At 42.3% G+C, this 12442-nt stretch overlaps 1 protein-coding gene across 2 annotated transcripts in view; it reads right to left on the reverse strand.

Annotated features, from left to right (window-relative positions):
• Window positions 1-7161: 7161 nt before the first annotated feature.
• Window positions 7162-12442, reverse strand: part of LOC140996170 (coiled-coil domain-containing protein 60-like) — a 34433-nt gene continuing 29152 nt past the window's right edge. For both annotated transcript variants that reach the window (XM_073466462.1, XM_073466461.1), the window contains 4 exons: window positions 11110-11250; window positions 10019-10165; window positions 9600-9789; window positions 7162-8388 (listed from right to left, as the gene is read on the reverse strand). In XM_073466462.1, the coding sequence (XP_073322563.1) occupies window positions 8203-8388; window positions 9600-9789; window positions 10019-10165; window positions 11110-11250 (664 nt within the window). In that variant the 3' untranslated portion in view covers window positions 7162-8202. The remainder of the gene's footprint in view (window positions 8389-9599; window positions 9790-10018; window positions 10166-11109; window positions 11251-12442) is intronic.

A 12442-nucleotide genomic window follows, 5' to 3' on the forward strand; every position in this document is an offset into this window, starting at 1 on the left:
GAATAGGGAACACACCTTTCCCCTCAGGCCTTTACCCTAATCACAATGAGGTCTCATTCTGTCATTTAGGAGGAGACTGTTGTGCCTTTAAGTTCCCGAGGCTGTGATTGCCATGACCACCCGTTGAACAAAAGCCCCTGGAGTCCCTGTTGTTGTATGAGCTGATTAGATCAGGTTTTCAATGTAGCACAGATGTAATTGATCTTAACTCTGCATGGCCTGGATACCTGTCTCCGTTAGCTTTAGCTCCCGTTCACTGATTACACAGCTTTGTATTAACATGTTTAACATCAGTTACTTTTGTTTTGGATCAAAGGTACCTGGAGGAGGTTGAAGAGAAAAACAACTCAGCGATTTCATTGTGACTCAACCCCCATGTTGTGTTCTTGTGGTAGGCTGAAGGAAACCGCACCAGCCTTTGACGTAGCTTTGCCTCAGCTACCCCGAAAGAGTGTGGTGAGAAATTCACCGTTTCCTGTCTCGTAGGTGAAAACCACAGCAAAGTCTAAATCAGCCGCACAGCTGTTGAGCTGAAACTGAAAAATATCTGCTGGAGCAGCTCTTTCAATTTCAGGCTGCAGATTCTGGTTTATTTAAGGACAACCGACCAATTTCTGTTTCTACTCACTACATGTGTGCAAGAGTTACAGTTTAAGTCACTCAGCCACCACTCAACTGTCACCTTTCCAGTGAAGATCCGCTCAAAGTGGTTCCTGCTAATACAAGATTCCTGCAAAATTCTTGGGCTAAAGCACATTTTTACTACTACCAGAGGAGGTTTTGATGACGGATTCCCCATGAAGCACCCAAACGATTTCCTTTCAGCTGTTTTGAAACTCAACACAGTTCAGGCCTGATATTCAAATCATCAGCAGTAAACTGAAGCACATTTGAACATCTGTTGAGTGCTGTAACACAATCAAGATGTGAACTGTAATACTCATATTCATGCTTCAAAAACTGCCAGAGGAGTTAATCAGGCAGAAAAGTGACACTCTGTAACCCCCCAGCTCCAACTCTACATGCTTCAAATAGTGTAATTTGGATCTTCCTTTTGTCCACATTTGGCACCTTTACATGTCAAAAACTGTATACATGTGGTTATGTGGATCATTTGAACTTCCTGTCTCCAAATAGGAGGATATACGTAGTTTCTAGTGTTCAGGCCAGTGAGAGGGAGTGCTGAAATGTAGCTGCATTTTTTGTAGCAAGAGATGAAAAATATGCAAATTTACACAATCACCTGTCAAACTGCCACAATCAACAGATGAGTGACAAAGGCTTGGGGCCTGTACTACATTACAGTTGGGGCCTAGACACAACAAGCAAACATCATAGGAGAAGCAACTGCATACGGCTGGTGGAGTCCGCCACTGATCTAATCTAACTACTGTCTACTGGCTACTGTCAAAACTGACATGTGCTATGTTTTTTGTGTGTTTTTTTTGATTGATTATTATTGCCTTAGACTTGTCAGTGTCAGTGCATTCTTCTAAACCAGTATGAAACCAATCTGGGTGTGGATGTCAAAGTTCATGCTTAAATTAGAGCCAGATCTGTCGCGCTAATATGACACTGTCGTCACATAGGCACAGATCTGGACAAACCTTACTGCAGGTCTCGGGTTACTACACTCAGCAGAATTATAAAGAGGATGGCTAAACCTACATTGGCCGCTGCCACTTCAATGTAAATACAGGTTTCACAGATGGATATTTTCAGCTCTTCAGACTAAACTGTAAAAAGCACGCTCAAAATGTACATTTCAACTAAGAGCAACAGGGTAAATCTGCAATTTTAAGTTGTGAATTAGCTTTACAGCATGGATTCTGAGAAAGAAACAAGCAAGTAGCAGCTGATCAAACAAGGATTTAAAGACAAAGTTGGCAAAGTGTAAAGCAAACAAGAGGTCAAGGCAGCCACAAGCGCATAACGTGGCTCATGTGACAGTTTTCTCATGTGAGAGGTAATGGTAATGGTGTTGCTGGGCGGGGGTGAGCTGGGGTCACACTCTGAGCACTCGCCGAGCGACAAAGGCTCAACCACCTGACCCGAATGAGAGATGAAAATGGCTCAAAAGACCCCCTTTGGCCTTCTTTATTAAAAAGCTAATAGGTGGCTGGTCACATGCTAGGAAGCGGAGGGGGTGCATAGCCTTGGTATTTAGGGCACTTCATGAATGATTCAGCTGGGGGAAAAATGAGTCATTGTCCCCGTCATCGCCAACAAACAACATCTGTGCATCGTCGCTTGTGGACATGGAAGAACAAGAGTCACCAGCATGTTTAAAAGGCAAACTGCTGCACTCAATCACCTGCTAATGTTCTGGAAAAAAAAGGCTCGTCAACCCTGTCGTCACGCTTCTACAGGTGTGTTTCTATTTTTATTGTTCTTTACGCTCGGCTCGTTCCCCCGGATTCCAAATGATCATTTAAAACGCAGAAAACAAGCCATCAATCATCACTCTTCCACCTGCACCATCCTGTTCGAGCTGTTCTTTTCTTTGACGAGAAAGACCAACCAAGAAGAAGAACAATACTAACATGACAATCCCAAACCTCCTGTCTTGTCAGGTTCAAGTCGACGGTTTCTCAGTAGGATCACAACTGGAACGTGTGTGCAAACAAGAGGCCGCAGACGTATGCGGCCAGTGACGCACACATACCAGTGGGCACTCACACACAGATGCACACTTCACCCTTGTGCTCAGTCAAGGTGGCTCGGTCTGGAGCTGTGAGAGAGATCGTTATCCTCAGTTACCAGTGGCAACACAGGACGGTCAGTCGAGTGTGTTAATGCATGTCTGAGCCACGGCACTCAGCCAAAGCCCACTGAGGGAACAGTAAGGCTACTTATGAGAGTCAGATGTGTCCCTGAACGTCAGGCTTGAGGCAACAGTTTTTTTTTTTTCTTTTTTACATCACACTTGTGTAAGTTGCCTTTTGGACCACAAATAGCTCAAAAAACTAGTTGAGCTGTGTCACAAACTCCTGCACATGAAGACACTCTCTTATCACTTTCCCTCCTCAGCAGATGAAAGTGAAAGCAGATTTGTAGTGTCAAAATGTGCACAGTGTTGACCTTCTGCACAGTGAAGCAAACGATATGTGAAGGGTTACTTGCAATTTTTGCAATGCTAACATTTCTGCAATTTTGTCATTTAAAATGGGCAAAACTTGGTTCTCAAACAAGACTTCTTTGCACTCAGAAGTAATACATCATGTCTCCAAAGTATGTCAATTTGATGAATGGCCACATTTGGAAGCATCAAAACTAATAACTGAGGACTGTGCACTCATTCAAAACAATTAAGAGATAAACTCTCCCTCATAACCATCTTTCCTTCAAAAATTAACATCAACAACATGTTGTTTGGAACATAATCTGAGGTCAGCAATGAGGACCGAATGAGACATTTTGTACTGTGAATGACAGCAGGCTAGCCAAGGCTTCCTGGAGTGATATTTAATAGGGACAAGCTAATGTGAGCTGCGGATGAACTGGCGTAACACATTACACAAAGCTCCATTGCCATGGTTTCACTTCCTGTACTCGTGGCAGGTCTGCAAGAGGCAGCCTGTCTGCTGGAAGAAAAACATTAATCACTTGGATTCCTCCTACACAGCGTGGCAGATTCTCCCTTTGAAGCCCTCTCAAAGGCAGCAAACTCACGTAACAAAGATTCAGAGCAGATCAAGGGGATTTAAACTGCACACCATGAATATCTTTTGATGTCATCTAAATGGCTTCAGCTCCCATAACCTTGACACAGCTCTGCATTTTGCTCGATCTGCAAATTCAAATTCTCAGGTCCTAACTCTCTAAGATAATTTCTCTTCGACAACTTTTAGAGTTAGAGCTGCAGTTACACCACAGACCAGAACTTTTGGATGGCCTGAGGTTGCAGGCTCATGCGTCAGCCTGTGTCAGCCAGCAATTACAGAGTCTGCTCCGACATGATCACAGAGCACAGGCAGACAGGCATGCGCAAGCTAAGTATGGTAATTCCTTTTTGAAATTTCATCTTCAGTGTGTTTCCATCGGGACCACCTACGCTCAATAAACAATAAACATTGCTTAGCTGTCACAGCTTGCACTGTGTCTGTTGCAATATTGAACACTCCTGCAGTGACCAGGTGTAGAGTCATAGATCAATAGAGTTGCTGTCAGGTGAAAGCTTTGTTCTGCACTTCAGCTTTTTGGAAACTTACGAGAGAAACGACATTTTGCAAATGTAATAAAATACATTTTTAAATAAACAAGACAAAGAGTCTACAGTCATGCTAGCAGCTGCACTTAGGCACAGTGGCGCTTTGAGCAAAATGCTAACGTTGGCATGCTTGTCACTACCTGACGAGACCCAAGAAACAGCACCAGGCTCTGAAGCTGATTTTTTTCATAGTGGCGAGACCATGTAATTTTAACATGATGTGATGCACTAAAAGACTTCTTCCTTCAAGCTTACATTGTTAAAAGAAGTAGCTATAAAATGGTGGATAGTGTTTTCTTTAATGTCACAACCCCCACGAAATGACCTGGTTCACAGACATAACTTTAGGCATTCAGTCCAATAACATTTGGAAAGTGTAGAAGAGAAAAGTAATTTTATTCCTATATAAGTTAGCCGAGGGCAAAATCTGGTGTTAGCTGGCACGCGCATGCTCTATGGGCCCCACAGCACGTAAGATCCAGGTAATTATATACCTGGGAATCAATCAATAAACTAAAAACTAAATGTTGTTTTTTTTAAAAACATTTGCTTTTGTCATGAAATCCAAACAGAGATAAGGCAGTTCCATTTCTACCATTAAAAGGAAATTGATGCAACATACAGGAAACTACTAAATTTACTTCAAGTCACAACCTAGCCGACATGCTGTTCAGTCATGGTCAGATGTTAAAAAGCCACAGTAGAAGAGCACTTTCACCACTGTACACAACAGGTGGTTTCCCTCAGCTGTAAAACTGTCACATGTGTGTACTTTAAGCTAATGCTACACGGCTATTTCGGCCAGTAGTGACGACAGCCTTCAGCCTAGCTTGTGTGACAAGTTACTGTGAACTTGGTCTTAATGACATTTGTCACAGTGACAAGAAAATCCAATGAATCACTGTTTTTTTTTTGGTCCTGATCTCTGGACCTGTGGACACAGTGTTTGGGTAGAAAATTCTAGTGTGTGCGTGACTTTGAGAACAGCGTAGCTCCCCCTAACTGTTTGAGCACTGATAAGAGAGTGTCTACATGTGCAAAGAGCCAGCTGCGGGGGATTTATCAGCAGGTCAAAGGGCTAAACTAAGGGAACATGAAGGAGAAGGAAGACACAAATAAGGAACTGATAAACGCTCTTACATTTGATATTTCAGGAAGTCAGCTACAAGCTAGTTGTTTTAATGAGAAGCTGTAGGAGCACGGCTGCAAAAGTACCAAAAGACCCGGCTTTCACAACCCCTGATGTATCATGTTGAAGTCGATTTCACTACAGTTCGTTTTTACGTAATAACTTCTAGATCCAGCTTTAGGTTGCACAACTTTTCACCACTAAGCAAACACTCCTTCTCTGTTCCATTCCATGCAGCCAAGTTCACTTTCGTGACTACACAAGCATGGAGAGCCTGCTGCTGGTAAACTGGAGAGTAAATATTGAACTTTCCTGCACAGCAGCTCGGCTGTTGTGCTCCTGATACGATGAGGCGGAAGGAGCAGTGTGAAGATCAGGACACCCTCATCCTCATCTGAATATGTAAAGCAGAAGACCGTGTGTTCTGTCACGTTTAATTAAACCTTTTTTCTGGTACATTTGAACAGATTTTAGCAGACGCTCTTACTTCTGAATGCTTGCAATTGTGTTTAAGCTTGTTCCAGTTATATTCATAACAAAGGCTTTTACAAAAATGACACAAATGCCATTGAAGTCCTCTTAAAATAAATGTAGTTGTTCATTTCTAATCTCATGGTGTTTTATCGTGTTCTTTTAAATCTTCTAAAACCACATTTAACTTTTATTTCAGATTCTTCACTCCATTGCAGCTAAACTTCTGACACACAGTATATCTGGGACGGACCACATCATGGTCATAGCCACACACTATTGTGCCACCAGCAGACCAGCCTTGCAATAGCAGCTGTTTTTTTTCTTATAAATCCTCCCACACAGTTGACTCAAGTGTCCACCCAGTTTTTGCCTGCATCTTGCATCATTCACATGTTTGGCCCTCACCGCCAGCTGGGATATTCCAGCTATTTAGTTTGGTTCTTCCGAGAAGTTGGGGTCTTTAAGAGACAGATTAAAAGGAGGAAATGTCAAAATAAAAGCAGCAGAGTCAAAGATGTCCTGACTTTTAGGCCTGATCCATATACACCCCTTGCCCCGACCATTTAGCCCCTCCGTTTTGCATGTTCACGTCTAGGGGCAGGGTGTCCCAAATCTTGTTGGGGTAGAGGGGTAGGGCCAGGGGTCCAAATGGAGACTTTTCAGATCACAGATAACCAGATGGTGGGAGTGTAATACAGTATGCAACCTTCAACCTTTGGATACTAACTTACTAATTAAAGCCCCTTGTAATCAGACATCACTCCCTAAACATCTGACTTTTGGTAGTCAAACATTTTCATTTCGATCACCATTTACATTGTCTCTGCAACTGAGACTCTTTTTCAGCTTTAAACCCTGTTTTATATTTCACTTATGTGCATAATTATGCTGGTTTAAATCCACTGACTTGCAGCCATATTAATTATTAGCTCTTTCGTTCAATATCTTCCACTTTATTTGGTCTAGACTTTGCGCCCTGAGGCATGAGATCTCAAACCCAAGTGAGAAGTTCAAATAAAAGAATGTTTGTTACCCCTCATGTTTTTTCTCTGCCGCCCTGCGCCCCACCATCCCCCCCCTGCCCAAGGCTCAGTTCGGGGTGTGGGGGTGGGTTGAGCTCAGCTCCCAGACTGTGTGGCATTCCTGAAATGAGTGCTAGCTCGCTGCAGAACCCGTTCCCAATCCCACCCCTCCTCTTCCAGGCATGACACTTTCCCCTTTCACTCTATGCTGCCACCACACACACACACACACACACACACACACACACACACACACACACACACACACACACACACACGGTACATGTTATCATAAATGGATAAGGAGCTCCAGAAGTCACTAGAAGTCTCTTTCAAAAGCTGTAGTTTAATTAACACATATTTGCAAAATGTCTGCTTCTATTAATCATGATATGTGTCTTGTTTGATAAAAAAAGGGATCCCAACCACATCAGGTTCAAACCACCACAGTTACAAGACAGAATTTCAGTAAAAATACACTTTCAGTTTCTCCAAAATGCTGTTCGAGACAATGATAGGCGAGCTTATCTTATCGTATTTAACAGGCAGAGTTGAGGGTTGGCCTCTTTAATTCACAACCACATCAGGAGGGGAGGCAGAGTTTAAGGTCACTGTGAATGTTAGTATATTAGATTGTTTATCCCTCATCACATTGGATTGTTTATATCATCTGTGGCTTGTACCTTAGCAGTTTTTCTGTTATATTTTCATGCAAATGTCTCTTTTACTGCTCTCTACAGACAGTCAAGTGTGTAACAAAGAGGAAGGGGGCTGGATTTACAATGAATTTCACATTTTGCAACATCTACAGTCATTTGTTTTGAAAAAAAAAAAAGAACTAGTTAGAATGAGTAGCCATGACAGAACAAGCCAAAGGAGAGCGTCATGTACAGAAACTTCATCATCACAAAGTGCAATCAGGGAGATGTGCTGCGATGTTCAGTGCAAAACAGAGTTATAAATGGAGACTTACAGGGAAATATGTAAAAAAAAAAAACAGAAAGGCACTTGGTTGCTCTTTGTAACAACTGACTGTAGATTCTCATAATAAAGGTTAAGAACAGAAATGAATGCAATGCTCTTACTTCCGGTTTCCAACTTATTGTGTGTGCCTGTATCTCTGTGTTGAATCCTACCTGTACACATGTGTGACCATGTCCTTGCCTTTGACCTTTTATCTACTTGCTCCTTGTCTTTATGGAAATATCTTCTAACTGTCAGTTACTGAGTGTTATTTCTTACTCATTGACTCAGTGTTTTGGTTCTTTGAAATGTTAAATACCTACTCCTACTAATTAGCTTTACTCATCATTTTCCACCCATTACTTGTGAGACTAATTTAGGCTATTTCTGCCTTGAGCTCACATTTAATTTACAACCCCTGTGTGCCTATCTTGATCTACTTGTCCGTTCCTGTAGCCCTCCTTCAGGCCTGGATGAGTGTGGTTCACCTGCTGTTCAGTGGTGCTGTGGGGCGGGGGAAGAGTGAGCCTTGAACGCAGCCAGGCATCATACTCCTCCCTGGACATTTGGACCACATGCTCTGTGGCAATCTGACAGAGAAGAAGAGAGATGGAGGAGGGATATGTTAAGTAGAGACAGACGGGAATGTGTGTTGATATTTCATACAGGCAAAAGTAATAGACAAAACACAAATACACAATAGAAATCAAATCATACTATGGTGCCTGTCCTCAAAAACACACTCATACACCAGCAATCCTTGCCTTCGCCAGACCTAGCCCACCCTTGTTTCCTCCTGCTGAGCCAGAAATGGAACCCAAAGCAAATCATCTGCAGTCTGTTTGATTCAGAGCTGCCTCATACTGTCCTAAAAAGGAACAGAAAACAGCCAGCACCGACCCTCTGGATCAGTCAGCTTGCTTTACCATCCTCCAGTGCAATTTATCAGTTGGCTTCCTGTCATTACACCTTCAGCTATCTGCTCTGGAGTCTGGGAAGCATGTATTGCCCCTCATTTGTGACCGGTAGGGGCGTGTTCAGAGGGTCTGGAGTCAGTTAGTCCTGGAGCGTGGATCGCTCCTAATTGATGGTTTGGTGGGAGAGACCAAGAGTTTACTGTCAGGCTTTAAAGTTTGGGGGAAGATCAGAGGAGTCCCTTAAAGTCCTAGAACTGAATCTCTTATTTGCACATGGACGCTGTGGAAACACATCACTAGAAAACATGTATGGTGGGAATAAACGAGAGAATTTGAAATCTTTTAATCTCATTAATTGTCTTGTTAAATTGCCTCCATGCAGATTTACATTGTTACCAAGCTAGGACCACTGGATCATCCAGTTGTAGATCTGTACTGTTACATAATTGTGACCTTTTCAGCTGATCTGAAGATCTTGAACTTGTGTAAACTACAAAAACAAAACACACTACTTGCAAACTCGCCACAATCTTGAAAATTAGCCTGCATGACCAAATCAGCAAACTCATATCGGGCAGTGTCCTTTTATGGTTTTTCGTTTTTTAAAGAGACCGGAGCTTAAACAGAGGGTTCAGACAGAGGGGGAGTATACAGTGCTGCAGCATTCTGTAAAACTGATGTGTTTTTTTGAGCATTAAAGCAAGTAAACCTATTGAAGTAGTTATCCAAAATAAAATGATGAACCTGAAAATGGGCATAATATGTCTACTTAAACTAAAAATTCATTATCATTAAATTATCATTTGTTGCAACAATAATCCAACAACGTGTGCCGGTTTCCAGTAACTTTCCTGGTGAAATTTGGTCGGAGGTGTTTCGTGTACCTGGATGGCCACACACAGCTCAGGCAAACAGAGCTCCCATGGCTCCAGACCCCCGAGCACCTTCAGGAAGAGCTGAGGTCGAACCTTGAGCGTCTGCCGCTCTGCAAACCCCCTCAGCTTCTCCAGCACCCGGCTCACCGCTTGATCCCTGCACACTTCCTTGGGCAGTCTGCTCAGCAGAGTGGACAGCCTGGAAGAAAAATGACAGAAACAAACCAACTGGGGTGTCAGATCCGCAGATAACATCATGCTACAACACGTAAGAATACGGTGTTTATTAGGTCTAATGTAAACACACATGCGTGCCACATGTGCACACAGTTCCACAGATGGCTACAAATCTGACCCCCGGCACAATAAACCCCCTCATAACCCTGACTCCACATTCCACTCGATAATGTCTTCAACAGGCTGCATACCACATATTGTTGCTGTGCTTGTTTTCACTGTTGTTGTTTGGAGCATCTGTCTCTTGAGACATCGAGGTCACATGACGAGGAAGGCCATGGGGTTCGGTCGTGTGACACATGGCTCGATACCTCCGGAGACCGCTGTTCAACCTCTCCCTGGAAGGCAGAAGAAAACTGAATGACGGAAAAGGAACTTGAGGAACCTGTAAGAGCTCCTGTTATCTTACACCTATATCGTTTACACGGTACCAGCACACTGACTGTATTTGACTTATATTTAAATACCAAGTAAGTACACTGACTCATTTAACAAAGCAAACATGGGTGTTATATAGGTAGCAGAACCTGTCTGAGGAGTGTTCAGGGTGTTTACCCTCAGAGTTCAAGCAAAGCAAAGGCTCACAGAGTAAATTAGTTCATGTCTTTAAACAAGATAAGATCACGTCAATTAACACATGATTAAATTCTTACAACACCTTCGTTCCCTCCGTTCTACCTTCATTGATTTCGAGGCTCGTCACACATTGAAGTCAAAACATACAGCAGAATTTGAAGAATTTAAAACATCATAGAAGCCGAGTGAGGGCACAACTTCACCTGTTCCCAAGGTGCATGGAAGAGGGGAAAAAGTCTAAAGAGGTAAAAACTCCAGCAACACTAGTAGTCTAATGCCATCAGCTCTGATAAAGAGTGAATGAATGAATGAATGAATGAGGAAACAACATCAGGTATCATCTGTCATAGTGGAACAAATTCTGACTTCCCCTGAACTTCTAAACAGAAACATTCCTCTGAAATGAAAAGGGAATAGTTTGATATTTTGGAAAATACACAACTGCTTTCTTTAGAAGCAGGGGAAAACAGCTCTAAAGGGTCTAAGAATTGGACTTTGAGCTTTATCTCTGTTTTCAATCTTTATGCAATGCTAACTCGCAAGTAGCCAGCTTCATATTTTGACATTAGAGTGCTTCTTCTCAGCAAGGAAGCAATTTCTTATACTTTCTTTTTCGAAATGTGAAACTGTTACTTTAAATATCAGTTTTGGAAAACCAATAACATAGAATTGTTGTGAATTAGTGAGGACTGGATGTTTTCCAGACCTGGCTTTGAGCTGCAGGACGTCGACATAGCTCTGAGCCATCTCTTCAACCCGTCCATCGAAGGCAGCTTTCAGCTCCCGCAGCGTGGCGGCCCTGTTGTTGGTCAGACAGCTGATGGCTGGCGGAGGCTTAGCAGGACAGCTGGATGCAGGAAACATGGGGGCAAACAGCATTTATTGTTGTGTCATGATTTTGCTGCTATATAGTGTGTCTTTGTGCTGGCTTTTGAAAAACAAAAAAGAAAATAATCACATACACCTACCAATAAGCCATCACTTGCCTTCAGTCTGTTCTGCAACACGTTCAGTTGAATTGAGGTCATGTGACTGATGTGCCCAGTCAAGAGCATTAAACTGTTTGTACCTAAATCTGACTAGCTGCTGTGTATTTAGGATCACTGTCCTTCTGCGTTGTCATATAACTGGGGGACTACATGTAAAAAATGGCTGTGACAACGTGGACGTGAACGGGCTGGCACACGGGTCGATCTGAAAATCAGCACTTTAACCTAATGTTTATCGTTTTATCTCAAATTACATTTCAAAGTACAGAGCAAACACAAGGTAAATGGATTGCACCACATGTAAGAACTGTATGTATATAGAAAATTGTACATCCTGTTGTAATTATTGTATCTTTATATTTTGAACAAAACATTAAAACATGAATATTAACCGAATGTGATACACTTTTACAGAAACAATCAACCAGGTAAGTTAAGGTTAAATAAGTAATTAAAGTTATTTCCTGTCCTTCGCTGATAATATATGAATAATGGATGGGGTTGCAGTTGCACCTTTTGCACCAAAAAGTCTTTTAGGTCTTGGAGCTGTATTGGTCGTCTGTACCCAGACGTTTTTGGACTCACTGAAAGCAACGACGGTAGCAGCTTCCTCGAAGAAGAGATTGTTAAAATAGCGATAGATCAAATGGTGTAAATGTGGCGTGCCTATTAAATCTGAGACTGGATAGTAGATAGAGTGTGTCGCCTGAAATATTTCTGTCAGAAATAGAATAAACTCGGGCACCGTGCCCCATGGCTAAAATAATGTTAGTCCCATTGTAAGTCTACAAGGTAAGATCATATGAGTCTCAAGTGCTCGCTAGTGCTTTTCAGGGTACACAAAGACACTTTACAAGTTAAAAAGCAGAATATCAAGATGCTTTTGCGCAGTAAAGCCTATGTTTTGCTGCAGAAGACTGGTTCTAATGGGGTCATTTGTTATTGGTTCTTTTTAAAAATGTCGCATTTAAAAGGCAAAACACTTTCTCGTGCGTTCTTATGACCTGGGGTTTCTTTTGGCATGGCTTTTGGATGCATTTGTGAAGGCTT

Source organism: Pagrus major, chromosome 5 (assembly GCF_040436345.1).
Source record: "Pagrus major chromosome 5, Pma_NU_1.0".
Lineage (NCBI taxonomy): Eukaryota > Metazoa > Chordata > Actinopteri > Spariformes > Sparidae > Pagrus > Pagrus major.